Source organism: Ipomoea nil, unplaced genomic scaffold (genome assembly GCF_001879475.1).
Source record: "Ipomoea nil cultivar Tokyo-kokei standard unplaced genomic scaffold, Asagao_1.1 scaffold1971, whole genome shotgun sequence".
NCBI lineage: Eukaryota > Viridiplantae > Streptophyta > Magnoliopsida > Solanales > Convolvulaceae > Ipomoea > Ipomoea nil.
Window position 1 is genome coordinate 162,703 of NW_017618399.1, and position 16,968 is coordinate 179,670.

The window sequence follows — 16,968 nt, forward strand, 5'->3', positions numbered from 1 at the left end:
TCATTTTCATCCTAATAGTAAGCACAAGTTCCGATCAAGGATTTAAGCAATCAAAGGGAAAAACAAGATATTCGAAGCAGAGATTGGGTAGGATTGGAGCAATTAAAGGGATTCAATGGGTTTAATTTGATCGTTGATCGCGCCTATGGTTTTTCTAATTTTACATTCTGTTTTTAGAAGTGTATAACCAGCCATGAAATCCTACCTGTTTGTTTCTCAACCGATCAACTCTTGTCTTTCTTATGAGTGCAAAGTTTCATTTTTATCTGCATGTCTGATGTATTATAATATATTTATGCTCATGGTTGAGTGATCTCTGCTTTTAGAGATATATCATGGAAGACCAAATGTATGACTTTATTCTTATTAGTTACTCGTCAATACCCAACTTGTTGGGCAAGGTTTCTTATGGTCTGCTATGTTTTTACATCCATTTTGTAAAAAGTTTCATTCTTTTTTTCCCGATGTTTTGCTGTTTGGTTGATAGGTACATTTACCTCCCACATTGGCAGGCAATATAATTCTTCTCCATCTGTAATTGTAATTGGTGGAGGTATTTCAGGCTTAGCGGTTGCACGTGTCCTCCAGAATGCATCTTTCAAGGTAGATTGAATTCATTTATGATTTATCTTATCCTCATTGGCTGGAAACTTACTTTTTTTGGACCAATTTCAATGTAACAAAGGCTATATATATGGTATTGTACTAGGTGATATTGCTGGAATCAAGAGACCGACTACTCGTTTGGTTGCCCTGTTGACATGGAAGTATTGTGGTAAGTGTTTCTATTTCAAAAGTTTTATCCAGAATGCACTTTTCTGCATTTTTACATGTAGGTTCAATGATCTTGGTTGTATAACTACTATTTGATTTAGTTAGAAACAATAAATACGGGATATTTTGTGTTCTGGTGTGTTCCTTTTTATAATTGTTGGCCACAATATTTTATTATACTATAGATCACTACCTTAAGAAAGCATATTTTGTTTAAGGCTACATGGTGTTTGTAATGAGAATCCTTTGGCTCCAATGTTAAGGCATTTGGGCCTCAACTTATATCATACTAGTGGTGACAACTCTGTACTGTATGACCATGATCTTGAGAGGTAACTTATCTTTCACCAGATCATCTAAAAATCAAGATCAATATATCATTAATGCACTATGGTATCAATGAATCACTTATGCAGTTGTGGATCATCTCAGTCGAAGTTTCATTGACATTTAATTATTATTATTATTATTATTATTATTATTATTATTATTATTTACTTTTTTGGTGATTCAGTATCAGTTTTCTTACCTGAGAAAGTACTCTTTAGTTGCTATACCTATAGGGTGGCTTAAGCGTAACAGATTGATACAGTAGCTCTCTGAGCTTAGATTTGGTTTAGGTCCGGAACAGATTCAGAGTGATTTGGTTTATAACTTAGTTTTTACCTCTTGGGTTATTTGCACCACTATTTTAGTGTGCTACACATATAATCCAATGCCTTATATATATATATATATATATATATATATATATATATATATATATATATATATATATATATATATATATATATATATATATATATATATATATATAATTATATTTGCAGTTTTATGCTCTTTGGTATTGATGGAAAGCAAGTTCCTTAATAGATAGTTATTGAAGTTGGAGATGCATTTACAAAAATTCTCAAAGAGGTATGCTTTCCTTGAATTATTATTTCTATTTTTTACTTTCATAATCTTCCATGAGCTGCTTTCTTAGATTAATTGTGATAATCTATTTTTTTGGCTCCTATACACTGAGAAAGTGAGGGATGAACATAGTCAAGACATGTCAGTTCAGCAAGCAATATCAATCGTACTGGACAAATATCCAAAACTAAGGCAAGATGGACTTGCCGACGAAATGCTGCTGTAGTGGTACATATGCAGAATGGAATCATGGTTTGCTGCAGATGCAAACTCAATATCTCTAAAGACTTGGGATCAGGCAAGTTACTGTAAATTGTTGTTTGTTTTTTATTATATTACAATATGATCATTGTATCCCAAATTGAGGTAGTTCCATAGTCTAAAAATTCATGATTAGTTGGCAGAAAGGCCAAACTTCTCTCAGCCTCAGACTATTTAAACCTATGCGTCCATAGTTGTTGAGATGTTACCCTGTTTTGTCAAATAGCCCTGACTATCATGACCACCTTTTGGTGAATACTTGAGATAAAGGAGGATGGATTTTTGCTAGGAATCAATTTGGGAGCTTGCTTATTTGCTTCTACAGTGCTGTTTTTATTTTGAGTTTTGTTTTGTTTCTTTTCCTTTATTCTTTTTAACCATTTTTTACACTTGTTTATATAACCTTCTCAAGGGGAAAAAAATCTAGAAGTGAGTGAATATTAATCCAGATTTCAGAATATTCATAATTTATACATGTATGTTTATCAAGTATAAAGTATGTCTTCTATTGCCAATGTTTATACTAGCTTTTGATTAAGTGCTTTCAAATTCCATGTGCAGAAAAGAGTATGAGATACACAATATATTTTCAATAAATATGATTAGTATTGCATGAGTGCTTATATGATAAATGGTTCATTATGTGCAGGAGAATGTACTTTCTGGTGGTCATGGACTAATGGTTCAAGGTTATTACCCTGTAATACAAGCTTTGGCTAAAATTACCCTAATTCAAAGGTCAACATTTCCTTTATGGTTTTTAGTTCAAACGCCTACATTTTAAGAGGATATTTTCGTAATTTAAACACGAAATGTATCTGTGTTTTATTTGGCTTCAGTGTGATTTTCTCGTTGGTTCCATTTCCCGCCTACGTTTGGGGTTTTGTGGCTGTGGTGGAAACCAGTAGATTGAATACATTCCGACGTGCATGTGAAATACTTTTCCTTTTTTTTTTTTCTCTCCTGTTTTGTGGTGATTTTGTTTTCACGTTTTTTGTCCTAATAATTCCCTATTTAATTGACTGCCAACTATGAGTGTATAGTGTGTTGTCCCTTCGCATCCATAATTTGGTCTCCTCCATTATTCATTACGGAGTACGCATTTCTCTTTTCTCATTGACTTTACCTTAAATTTACGCAATTCTCCTTTATTCCCGTGTGTTCGTATATTTCCACCCATCACTCTATATACGCACGTGTCACTTATGAGTGCAGGACATGTTTGTTCTTTACTTTCTTCATTGTCTTTTTTTTTTTTTCACACTAATACTGTAAATGCCAATATGTGCATACTTGAGTAAATGCATGTGTTTTTTTGTCCATGATCTAACTTGCATGTACGGCAGCCCATAAAGTAGGAAGTAAATTTAATAGCATTATGGATTCTGCAACATTAACCATCCATGGAGCATACTTTTGTAAATGCCGTTTTACTCTTCTACTTGAAAACATTTTCTCAATTATGTCAAAAATTACTTTAATTACCTTCACATACCATTATTGTCTACTTACATTGCGAATTAATTGATGGTGGTTTTGGTGCTGAAAATTAGGAGTGAAAGATAAGAAGACTATGCCTAGAAAATATAAAGAGATTGTAATTAAAAAATATCATTGCTCTTAACATAACTTTGTAGGAATATTGACAGGAGGACTAAAAAGTGTCTAAGTTTCAATACTCTAGGATTCCATCTATCAATTTTCATAATCTAGAACTAAGAATAGCAAAGTTACCAAAGACAGCAGGCTATGGGTGAAATTAGTTCAATGTGAATGTTATAAAATCACACATCTCATTGTTTGATTCAATAAAATATGACATTACTATGAATCTGTCATGATACGAGTATGGACATTGTCCTCCTAAAATATGATATAAAATAATTGAATTGAACATATGTATTTATGGTAAGTTGAAAAGACAAGAAAGGAATTTTGAAAATGAATTTATATTCTTTCATTAAATATGTTAAGTTTATTTGATGAAATATATTGTGAATTTGTTAATTTGCCAAAATTTTATTATTGGAAGATACCAATTAACACATTCTTAATTTAAATTTTATTATTGGAAGATACATGTTAACTAAATAATACAAGCAGAATATAGTTGTAATAGAACGTTCAATACCTTTACTTAAAATTACAAATTTATATATTCATCACAATGAATTTTTTTTTCTTGTGTAAATTTCAATTACATCAACAAAATAAATTTTTTTGTGAATATTTATGAAACTTCGCCAACTCAAAAAAAAAAAAAAAAAAAAAAAAACTTTACAAATGCATTTTATACATTTCAAAATGATTTATTAATCAAGTTTAATTATTGGGCACAAGTTTTCGCGCAAAGCGCGTACAAAAAACTAGTCCCTTTAATATGGCTCATGCTTCAGCTTCAAAAGGTGTGCAGTTACCTATATTGTAAACAAAGCCTTGGCACCATCTGCTTGAGCTATCCCGAATTAAGCCACGTTTAGTTTAAAGAAGTTATCCTGTGATTTTTCCCAGCATAACTGCTTCCAGGATGCTATAGTTTGTGAGTTCAGTTTCCCTGAAGATTTGGCGAACGCCTTGTCTACTTCCATAGTCTGAGCTTTGATCCATGAAATCTTAAAGCCAAGAGGTTTAACTATGTCGTTAAAAACTGCCTCATTCCGCCATTTCCAAATCCACCATAAGGTCATGGCAAATAGCGAGCTAGCGTTGAAGGGTCTTTTTTCATCCCCTTTGCTAGTTATGCCTGCTTACAACCAACTGGAGAAGGGTAGCATTCTCATCCTATCAAACGAGTCTGGGAAAATTGCTCTCCAAAGGGTTTCTGCCGCCGGACAGGATCGAAAAACGTGGTCTACATCCTCAATTGAGTCGCTGCAGTTCCAACATTTGTTGCAATCGGTAAATCCTCTTCTTCCTCTAAAGCTGTTGGTCATGATCCTTTCATGGGTTGCTAGCCATATAAAGAACGGATACGATTTGGAACCTTTAATTTCCAAATGTTGCTCCACTTAGATGCTTTGACTGAATTTGAGTCGCCATTTGCTATGTCATATGCAGAGGACACTGTGAATTTACCGGATGCCTCTTTGGCCCAAGCTATGGTGTCCTTTGCTTCCGGATCATCAATGATTATAAAAGCCGCTAGTCTACTTATAATTTCTTCGGGCAGAAGGTGGTTCAAATTGTCCCACATCCAGGGCCAAACAAGACACGTAAACATAGGACGGAGGGCGGGGGTTGTATGATATATTTTGAGATTGAATTATAAAAAAAAATTAAAAGATAATTTACTCCGTACCTTTTTATGAATATCTAATCAATGTAATATATAAGCTTATATCATGTGTCATTGTATTTAAATTATTCTAAAAAATTTTAAAATTTATTTATTTAAAAGAAAAAGTATTAAAAAAATCATATAAATAATATAGAAGATGTGTGATTTATAATATGCTTTATGTTCAAACTATTTTATCTAGATAATTATGTTTCATATCCTTTTGTATTTTTTATTGCGTTTTGAAATATTTTAATTTCTTGCTCCTAGTTAAAAAAGATTTTTAGCTTCACACGTGTTTGTAATTATTGTTTTATAAATTTTTAATAATATATAATTAATTTATTGTTTATTATGATAACACTGTTATTGTTTAAACGTTTACTCGATTTTAAATTATTTATTTATTTTTATAAACTATAATATTATTTATTTATGAAGGCACTTATACGATTATTTATTATTTTGCATTAAGGAAACTACCTAAAAATTTTTTAATGATTATTGTTGTGTATATAAAATTGTTAAAAACTTGTTAATTTTATTTAAAGTTATTGATATTAATAATTTTTTCCTTATTTAATTTAAATTTTAGGCATGAAATATATATTAACCGGGGCCTATTTTTTTTTTATCCTGCCCCAGGCCTATAAAATGATAGGACCGGCCCTGCCCACATCCAGCCAGAATCTGCTGCCCAATAGCTCGCCACCGTTCTATCTAGATCCCTTTCTGTTAGTTATTCTATAGCTACTTCCTTCAAGGTGTGTCACTGATCCATTTATCCTGCCAAAATAGAGTCCTCGCACCATTTCTCACATGCTTTCTAATACCTTCCTGTAAAATGGGTCTAGCTTTAATAATTCCTCTCCACGCACTGGAGCTGCTGGCTTTGGGGCGCCACAAGGAGCAGTCCAACGTCGAAATTGAATACTTGTCTCTGAAGATCTGGGACCATAGCTCATTGTCGTCTTGCCGAATTTTCCAACCCAACTTTGCTAAAAAGGCAAGGTTCATTGGTTCCAATTTGCGAATGCCTAAACCCCCGGAAGGTTTATTTTTTGTAACTGTGTTCCATTTGACTAGATGACACCTTCTTTCGCCCTCTTTGCTTCCCCAAAGGAAGTCTCTGATTAGTTTCTCTATCGATAAGAAAGGTTGGGAGCACTGCATTGCATAGAACGGGATGGATGAAAGCACGGATTGTGCAAGAACTTGTCTGCCTGCAAAGGATATTGTTTTTGATTTCCATCCGGCTAGCCTCATTTGCATCTTCTCGATCAGGCTTGTAAAGGTTTCGCTCTTGAGCCTCCCGTGTAAGGATGGGAGGCCTAGATATTTGCCGAGGTCGGTCACCTTAGGGACGTTCACAGCTTGAATGATTGCATGCTGAACATCTAGAAGTGTGTTGCCTGAGAAAAAAACACTGGATTTCTGGAAGTTCATCTTCTGCCCGGAAACTGTGCAGAAACGCTCCAGGAAATTCCTCATCTCCATAGCTTGTTCCAATGAAGCTTCTCCAAACAACACTAGGTTATCTGTAAAAAAGATGTGAGAAATTAGTGGAGCATTCGTTACGACTTTAATACCTTTCCATTTACCAGTCCTGACCGAATCCTCAATAATGTGGCTTAATCTTTCCATACATAAGACGAAGAGAATAGAAGATAAAGGGTCTCCTTGTCTGACTCCTTTCCCAGGTTTGAACCATTCTATTTGCTGACTGTTCCACAAGACTGACAGCCTCGAAGTTGAGATGCATTCCCAAATATTCCTTCTCCAAGCATGATTGAAACCAATGTCCTTAAGAGTATCATCTATGAACCTCCAAGAAAACCTATCGTATGCTTTTTCTAAATCAATTTTCATAATGAACCAGCCTGACTTCCCTTTCTTGTTCCTCATCGAATGTAATACTTCTCGATAGACGAGGATATTCTCTGTTATGGACCTCCCTGGGACGAAGCTTGTTTGGTGCGGCCCAACCAATTTTATCAATATGTTCCGAAGCCTAGCTACTAGGCATTTGGTGATCAGTTTAATTTATAATTTTAATTACTTTAATGATGATAATACTTACTCCGTATTAGTTATACTAAAATAAAATTATAAATTAATTTTTATAATAGTTAAAGATTAATAATAATTTAAATAAAATATGTAAATAAATAATTTTTAACTTTAAACTTATTATAGTAAAACAATAAATACATAAATTGATAAATATAATAATGTTGAACTAACTAAATTGAATGAAAGTTTTACTTAAAAATAATTCTGTAGATGGATTCGCACGATTTTTATTGTTTGTTTTGTAATTAAATCAATCGTTGATAAATTTAATAACTTTAAATTAAAGAAGTTGACAAAAATTAATTTGATTTTTTTGGGTCATGGATCTGACAATGATTTTTTTTTTTTTTTTTTTTTTGTTTGGTCTGACCTAATCCGGTCTATATTTTTAATGGCTATTGATAAATATAATAAGTTTAAATTTAAAAAAAAAAAACTTTTAAAAATTGTTTATTTTAACTAAAATAAATGGTTTCATATTGGACCATGATATGCCGTACAAAAGTTAATTACCGACTTGGTTCCTTGACTATGAGGATTTTACCACTTTGGTCCTCGACTTTCAAAATTGACCAATTTAGTCCCTCAACTATGCTAACCGTTAACCGATTTGGTCCTCAGTCTACTTAACCTTCAAAATGCAAGGGTAATTTAGGAACTTCAAATAATTCTCATCTTCCTTGACATTCATAATTTCTCTTCCAATATTTCTTAGTCTAGAAGCTTTTCCAAATTTAGGAATCCATTCCCAATTCTCCAATTGCTGCCAACTCAATTTTTTTCCCTTCCAATGCGACGCATGCCGTCAGGTTTTCTGTGTAGACCACAGATCATATAAATCCAACCGCTACCCAAAATCATACTGCCATAGTCGGAAGGTGGTGGTGTGCGATGCATGTTCCATGTCGATCAAGACCACCGGCTGCGGCGGCGAAGACCACAAGGCCATATTGCAGAGGCAGCAGAAATTAGGGCATTGTGATCCCACGAAGAAGAAGAAGAAGAAACCCACGTGCCCCGTGAGGCGGTGCAAGGAACCTTTAACCTTCTCAAATACCACCGTCTGCAAGGGCTTCCAGATTCCGGTATGCTTAAAGCACCGTTTTCCGGCGGATCACGCTTGCAAAGGCAGAGCCGCCACTTCATCTCCGCCGCAGTCGTCGGTCAGGGGCGCCACCAAGTTTCAGTGAGGTGATCCAGATTGACGGAAGCGAATCAGAGAAGATCATTGCAGCAAAACCTAAAAATTGTCGTCATCTTCCTTCTCCTCGTATTCAACACACTCGCATACTACAAGCCCCTGCGGTTATTAGCTCTGAAGATGTAGTGTTTGCGATTAGGGTTTACGAATTTGGGGGTTTTCTCTACTTTGTAATCTAAAACCGTCGAAATGGGAAGGAAATACACAATGAAGAAGGTTAAAAGAATGAAATTACATTTTTATCCTCAGTTTTAACGTCTCACAAACGGTTGTTACGACTTAGGACCAAATCAGTGATAAATAACATAGTTGAGGATGCAATTGGTCAATTTTGAAAGTCGAGGACCAAAGTGGTGAACTCCTCATAGTCGAGGGACCAAATCGATAATTAACTCTGCAGTACAACAATTGTTAGACTATTGGTTTGATCTTATATTTTTATCGTTTGGTCCAGCTCGATTAGATGACTAATATTTTAACTTAATTATGCTATTCTAGTTCAAATAATAACTATATTGGTGGTTGCCAAACTCATCCACTTGATATCGCTAAATGAGAGAGAGAGGTGAAGAGAGAACTATGTGAGGTATATGAACTTATTAAATGTTTTTCGAGTAAAAATCTTTGAATACATTTCTCCCAAAAATGAGGGGGGTTTTCTTTTCATTTGACGAAAATGAATAATTTTAAATTTATACTTTGAATAAATTTTGTATTGACAATTTGCAACATGACTCATTACACAATATAAATTTGGATAAGAAAATTAACAAGTTAATATTTAGTTTTAACATGGCCCAAGTCATTAACAAATAAACTCAGAACTTGTTAAGTTTTGTGTTAACTCGCTCTGCTTAACTTGTTAATATAAACACATGTTATAGTTTTAGATATTATTTTACCATTTTATGAATATATGATGGTATGTTTTGAATGTAATATATTTAATGTTTTATCAAGTTATTGTGTCATGTAGTATTGTATGGACTCAACACTTGTTAACAAAATGTGTTTATTTTATCAACCCATTTAACCAGTTTAAAAAGTTGTGTTCGTGTTTATAATCTTAAAGAATCGTGTCCCTATTTAGCTTAATTGTATCGTGTCAACTCGTTAATAAATCTCGTTTATATGAATTGTGAGTTCTAGATGAAAGAGAATTGATGAAAGAGAATTTTAAAACATGTACCAAGCACTTTGTGCTCAGATAACATATAATGACTTCTTTTATGTGGGAGGTCATGGGAGGTCATAAGATCGAGCCTAATGGAGGTGTGTTAACTCTTTGTGCTTCATTAGGTTGATACAGAGTCGGTAACATTAAAAAAATATATATATGAAAAGTATAATATTAATCATATAGAATTTAATCTATTAAAATATAAGATCAAAATTAAAATATTCGGAAAATAAAATTGGAAATTAAATATGAAAATGCCACCTTATTACTACTGTTTTATGCCCATAATCACCACTAATTTTGATATTTGTTTTAATTTATAAAATTCATTCATAATTTCAGATCCCTCTGAAAAATCCCCAATTCCACAGTCTCTTGCAAGCATTGCGCGCACAAACACTCTCAAATTAGGGTTTTTGCAAACCTAATTGTGTGTGCATATATACATATGTAATATTTAATGTATATAAAATAAGAGAATATTATTGAATAGGTTTTGGAAATTGGATGGAGCTGAAGTTTAATTGGCAACATGAGGGAGGAAACAGCGAGATCATGAGGAGTTAGAGCGAGTAGAGATGGGCGTGGCCAAGGCATGGAGGTGTGGCGGTGGCGCGTTGAGTAATGTTGCTGCTGTGGCCGCGGTGCAAAATCGGCAGAAGCACCATTTATTCGTCCTCTGTGCGTCTTCGTCTAGGCGGCCGATCTCGTGGACGGCCATCTGCGGGGTGATGCTCTTCGCCTTGGGGTTGATTTCGCTCTTCACTGGCCATGTCGCGTCTAATCTCGAGTGGTACTCTCAGCACTCTTGGTTCTTCAGACGGGTAATCTACGCAGCACTCTCTTATTTGTCGTTTCTGAGTGCCTATGGAGGTTTTAGTCTTGTTCCTTTGCAGAAATTTGAAATATGTCAGACCAGGCAAACTATGGAGTTCGAGCTGAGTTATTTGTTTTGCATTGTGGATTTGAGGGGTTGGATTTTCATTTGTGTTATGAAAATGCTAAGCATTTGTCCAAGATGATGTTTGGTCTCATTTCCTTTGGCCTCCAGATATGGGGAGAACCTATAGCTATACTTCAGCTTAAGTGCATTCATTTTTGCAATGTGGCTTTGTCATTTGTGCACATCTTTTCATTTTTGAACCACCCATATAATTTCAATGTGTGGAAATTATTGCTGTTTTAATATATTAATATTGATATTGATTTTTCATTTAATATTGTTTTAATTATGGAGCTCTAAATTTCAACATTGTTGATAAATTAACAATAAATTCCAGTGAAGCAAAGTTTCTATGCTCAAAACTAGCATGTGCATTCAAAATTCTTGATCTTCTTTGTGACCCAGAGTACATATTTTATGTCCTTCAAAAACTCCAACTATGTTTTTTGTTGATATTATGTAGGACAGGAGTATTCGTGCACCGATTGATATTTGGAAATCAAAATATTCTAAATTTTACTATGGATGCAGTGAAAGAGGCCATCTTTTTGGGGGTAAGTTGTCTATGTGACTACACTTGCATGGTGTCCTTGGATGTGAGAGATAGAACCATTCATGTTTTTAGCCATAATCACTCTTATATTTTGATACTAAGGAGTATCATTTTGTTTGTTGAATAACTGAAACTAAGTGTTTGACACATAAGCCCAATTCTAACATCTATTACAAACTATGGAGATTGGGTCTTTACTTGTTTGATTTTTAAATGATTTAGAAAAAGGCAATAAGTTTTTCTATGATTGAGGTAGTTGATGGAAACATTTTAAATTCTACTCTGAACTTTTATAAGTGGCATTGAATGGTATATCATATCTTAAATGCTAAATGGTTGAATCTTTCTACTGAAAGTGATTTGAAAAAGATAATGGTTTTTTTTTTTTCTTGTTTAATTGTATAAGCATGCATTTTGAGCTTGTATATTTTTCTACTGAAAATTTCCCTTCATTCATTTTGCAGTATAGTTAAATAATATGAAATTTTTAAAGTAGTTGTTGGGCTTGAATTGTCATCTCAGTAGAATTATCAATTACTGTATTACTTATATAGCTGCCATTTTATTGAAAATTTTTATACTCATCTCTAAATTTGTTCTTAGTTCTCCTATTCTGCTTTGGCAAATTGTCTCTTTTCTTTTTTAAAGTTATATAATGATTTTACCCTGTTAAGTCAATAATTTGTGGCTATAGTTTTACTTTTGGCCAGAATATTGTCCCTAACGATTAGCAATGCAAAACTTTGAACTGTAGGCTCTGTTAGTGAGCGATCATCAAATGGATATTTACTTATTGCAACTAGTGGAGGGCTCAACCAGCAAAGAACTGGAGTACGCATATTCATTCATCTTCATTTTTGTTGGAATAAATATGTCCTAGGATGTTCAAACTACTCTTTTCCTAAGTTGTTCATTAACTCCAACTGTTGAATTTAATTTTGTTTTACAGATAACAGATGCAGTGGTAGTTGCAAGAATTCTTAATGCAACTTTAGTTGTACCTGAGTTGGATCATCATTCATTTTGGAAGGATGATAGGTTAGTCCAGATTGTGCTGTTTTACTTGGAGAAATGCATTGCAACGCTTGTGATGATTTGAAGCAAGTTTTCTGCATATTCTTATATATTTTTTAAACAAACCTGAAACGCAGTGATTTTCTCAACATATTCGACGTGAATTGGTTTATCAATTACCTTGCCAAAGATGTAACTATTGTCAAAAGAGTCCCAGAGAGGGTTATGAGATCAATGGAAAAACCCCCATATACAATGCGTGTTCCTAGAAAGTCAGAGCCAGAATATTATTTGGACCAAGTATTGCCAATACTCATAAGAAGACGTGTAAGTGACAAACTTGTCACTGCTTTTGGTGATTTTATTTTATTTATTCCTGATATGAACTACAAATGCTTTGTTATGCATGGGAAAGAATAATTTTGTCTGTATGCACACAGTATTTTTCTTGTTTAACTTGGTGACCAAGGTATTTCTTACCAAGGAGCATCTGGTTTTTTGAAAACTATAGCTCATGGAAATGATGTTTTCCTTGTGTGTCTGTTTAATAATGCTATTAAGTTGTAGATGAACTGAGATTCATCAAGTTTTGTCATCTGTGTATCTGCTTGCTATTTTATGGTTCTTAATGTCTCTTTTGTGTGCTGGTTCTAAAAGACCGGTATGATGACTTGGACTTTAAAATTTTCCATGAGCTTGTCAGCTTGTGTAGGCTATCAGAGTAGAGCAAAACTTTTTGCATCAGTTATTGACTTATTTCACTAGGATCTGCTTTGACTTTAAATGAAAATTTATATAACTATTTTAACAAGCCAACCTAACACTATTGTCTTCTGTGAAACCATAGGAAAATATTGAAAGACTTGAATGGTGGATTGAGTTTCATGGTAATTTTATGCTAAAATAAAGCCTCAAAATTGATGATTGCAGGTTCTTCAGCTGACAAAGTTTGATTATCGGCTTACAAATGAACTTGATGAAGAGCTACAAAGGTTGCGTTGCCGAGTAAACTATCATGCTTTAAGATTTACCAAACCCATTAGAAGTATGGGTCAAAAACTTGTGATGCGTATGCGGAAGATGGAAAAACGTTTTATTGCTGTTCATTTGAGGTTTGCTACACTTTTTGTTTTGAATGATGCAACTATTTGCTTAAGTTTGCCCTGTGAGTCTCAGTAGAGCAACTACTTCTAAGTTGAAACTAAACTTCTTAATGATTTATTTTTCAGTTCCATGAAAATTACTTAATTTATTGATAGCTGACATCTAAACCTTTCTCCTTGGTTCGCTGTTAATCATTTGAATTTGATAATGATTGAACCATTTCTCCAATGGAAATTTAGAACAGTCAATACTGCATTATGCTTTCACATCTGGTAGTATTATTACACTTTTATGATAGATGGAAGGAGAATCTTATAGGCTCATCTAAGTTACACAAAATAAGGAAATTGGATTTGGAATCTGCTTTAGTAAATTAGAGTATGGTTTGTTTGAAATTGTCTTCCTACATCAACTCACAAGCATCACCTTTGGCCCTTGTATTTGATGTCCATTTCTCTGAAATGTCACAGGTTTGAACCTGATATGCTGGCATTTTCTGGATGCTACTATGGTGGGGGAGATCAAGAAAGATATGAACTAGGAGAGATAAGGAAACGATGGGACACATTACCTGTAAGATTATAAGCCTAAAAAGAATTCTTGGTTTAGATTGTTCATTTCAATAGACGTGCTAATTGTAGTGCATTAAATAAGTTTTATTTGCATGCCAAGTTAAATTTTGGATAGTACTTACAAAATCTCTCAGCTTCTCTAACTTTTAGGAACATGTCAAATCTAAAAGGTAAAATATCTTGCCAAGCTTCTGAACTGTGATAAGCCCCTGTCAAGCAACACCTGTTGAAATATGGCTACTTGTGCTATCTGTACACTATAGGTCTATAGTTTAAGCAGCAGTTGAGAGTCTGTCTGCACTAATTAATAAAGCATGTCTATAACATTAAAATATTTTCTTCTCCCAAGTTACTTAAACTGGACATCTGAGTCTATTTTTGTACAGGAAATAAGCCCTGATGAAGAGAGGCTGCGAGGGAAGTGCCCTCTTACACCCCATGAAGTAGGTCTGATGCTGCGAGCACTGGGATTCAAAAATGACACGTACCTTTATGTTGCATCTGGGGAAATTTATGGCGGAGAAAAGACACTGCAGCCCCTAAGAGAACTGTTTCCAAACTTTTATTCTAAGGAGATGCTTGCTGGAGAAGAAGAACTCAAACCTTTCCTTCCATATTCTTCCCGCATGGCTGCAATTGACTACATTGTTTGTGAGGAAAGTGATGTCTTTGTCACCAACAATAATGGAAACATGGCAAAGATCCTTGCTGGTCGAAGGTAACAATTGCTTGACTGTTCGTAAATTGGATGTTCCTTTTAGTTTTTTCATTATGAATGAGATTTTATCCAAGTTCTTCAATGTTGATATTCCCTAGTCCCTACTGCTAAGGTGTCCTGAGCAGGCCCTAACTGTAGGAGGCACCTTTAAGCCCGTACCATACTCAGACTAATCCCATTCGCACTGGGCCGGCCCAATTAAGGGGCAAAGTGCTAGCCAGATTGGTTTTTGCATACGAGAGGGGGTTCGAACTCCCGACCTCTCTTAAGGGATGAGAGTGCACGGCCACTCACGCCAACCATGCTGGTCAACAAGTTGGTTCTTTGAGTCTCAGATATTTTTCGTTTTAGTCATTTCAAACTGCACTTTTCTTCTGAACTGACCTTAGAAATGAAAAATAGAATACTTGGGGAATCAACACTGATCTGATGAAGTGACTGATTCTTTTTTGTCATAAAATGCCACTATAAGCACTTCAGAATGGGGGTTTAGAGGTTAAGAATAAAGAGATATTCAAGGCTTTGGCCTTTTGCATGATAACTATAGTCTGGATTCTTGTTCAAGAACAATAAAGATAAATACTGTTTATAACTATGTAGTCTACGTGTCATTTGGGTCTCTGTTGATAGCCTGCTAAACTAATTTTCTTTTGAACAATTGAACTGATGCTCAAGGCGGTACATGGGGCACAAGAGAACCATCCGACCAAATGCTAAAAGACTTAGTGCTCTATTCATGAAACGAGAGAAGATGGATTGGGATGCATTTGCTACAAAGGTTAAATCATACCAAAGAGGATTCATGGGAGAACCAGACGAGATGAGACCAGGGCGTGGTGAGTTCCATGAATATCCAGCCTCGTGCATCTGCCAGAAACCATTCAGATATTCCCATGCTCAGAATTCTAGTTATGAATACAGTAGCGACGACCTCAGCGTGAGGAACTCGCAGAAACTCAGTAATGGAAACTCGAGAGAAAATCCAGCCTCTGTATTCGATGAGAGTGACCACGTTAATCCCTTGTCTGACTGACTAAGGAGGAAACTACAAAACATTGTTTGGCTTTGCCAAAGTGCTGCATATGTGTTTCTAAACTGCTGCTTGGAGTGCCAACTGATCCTCCGAGTCGTCAAAGTTTAGCCTACTTCTCAGTTGTCTGCTACCATTATATATTATTGCTGGATCTGTACATAGCAAGATTCTAACTACTGATGGATGATCAGCTGCAATTGTTCGTAAATATATACTCCCATCCTTTTTGTAACATACGCTGGCGCGGTAGGAAGCTACGGTTCATTAATGGTGCTCCAAGTTGGCTATTGGCTATGCAAGTTGATTCCTCTATATATATATATATATATATATATATATATATATATATATATATATATATATATATAGTGAGAGAGAGAGAGAGAAAGGGAGAGCAGCATTGGGCCATTGGCTTATGCAAGTTGATTATTACTTTCTGACTTCATCTTGTAAGACACCCTTTGGCATTTCAGAATGTTAATTACAGCAGAAGTGTGGAACTATACATTTTACCCATTTTATCATATGTGGTGGTTCTATGATCGTTCTTATCACCCTTTGGTTTATTTTTGTTTTGTTTTTTTTTTTTAAAAAAAAAAAATGGGGGCTAGGCGTGAATAAACTACAAAGCGGGATGAGTTGGAGATTTCTTGGCAAGCTAGCCCGTTTTGGCAATACTTAATAAGGATGACAATTTACCCTGTTAATGAGTTAGATGAAAAAGATTTTTGAGATTCGTCGGAGATACGGACATGGATACTCATCCTCGCCCTACCCATAATTATTATAATTAAAAAAATCATATATATATAGAATTCTATAGATGATATTAATTGAGAGATTAAAAACAAGCATGTACATACTACATATTATGAAATGCTCATATTAAGCATGCCACTATAGAGACACATCATAATGCCTAATATGCACATGGGCGTTTTAATATCCAATTAAGTCTATTTTTTAATGAATAAGAATGATCCTCAGATTTATGAGGATACTAGTTCTCATAAAAACCTCATATATATAGTCGGCTACGGTGGTCCTGTGATCCTTCTTTTGTATTAATATTAATATTATTATAACACTTGCTGCTCAGATTTGAGACATACAAGCAGCAGCAAGCATTCATAAAAAACAAATAAATGGAGATTGCAAACTGCTGATTAAAACATTTCCCAAATCTTTAGGAGAAAATTTTTCTAGAGTGTTGTTGCATACATCTTGAGTCAACACCTTCTAATAATTCTTAGGGCATCCCATCAATGCATTTTGAGTAGATTTTTAAAAAGGTCAAACTTAGATGGAGGAGAAAGATAGAGGAGAGAGAAGATACTTGGTCTTAGCTGA

General features: G+C 34.5%; 1 protein-coding gene and 1 long non-coding RNA gene across 2 annotated transcripts; both read left to right on the forward strand.

The window, feature by feature from the left end:
* Positions 1-731: 731 nt before the first annotated feature.
* On the forward strand, positions 732-2,697 carry LOC109147064. The gene is made up of 3 exons (XR_002048544.1): positions 732-775; positions 993-1,106; positions 2,600-2,697. It is a non-coding gene; the product is annotated as an uncharacterized LOC109147064 (long non-coding RNA).
* A 7,315-nt stretch (positions 2,698-10,012) lies between these two features.
* LOC109147084 (uncharacterized protein At1g04910-like) lies at positions 10,013-15,852 on the forward strand. The gene is made up of 9 exons (XM_019294734.1): positions 10,013-10,505; positions 11,088-11,178; positions 11,932-12,008; positions 12,127-12,215; positions 12,329-12,518; positions 13,122-13,303; positions 13,766-13,868; positions 14,254-14,585; positions 15,261-15,852. Exons 1-9 carry the CDS (start codon positions 10,260-10,262, stop codon positions 15,616-15,618), a joined length of 1,668 nt encoding a protein of 555 aa, XP_019150279.1. The 5' UTR covers positions 10,013-10,259; the 3' UTR covers positions 15,619-15,852.
* The last annotated feature ends 1,116 nt before the right edge of the window (positions 15,853-16,968 follow it).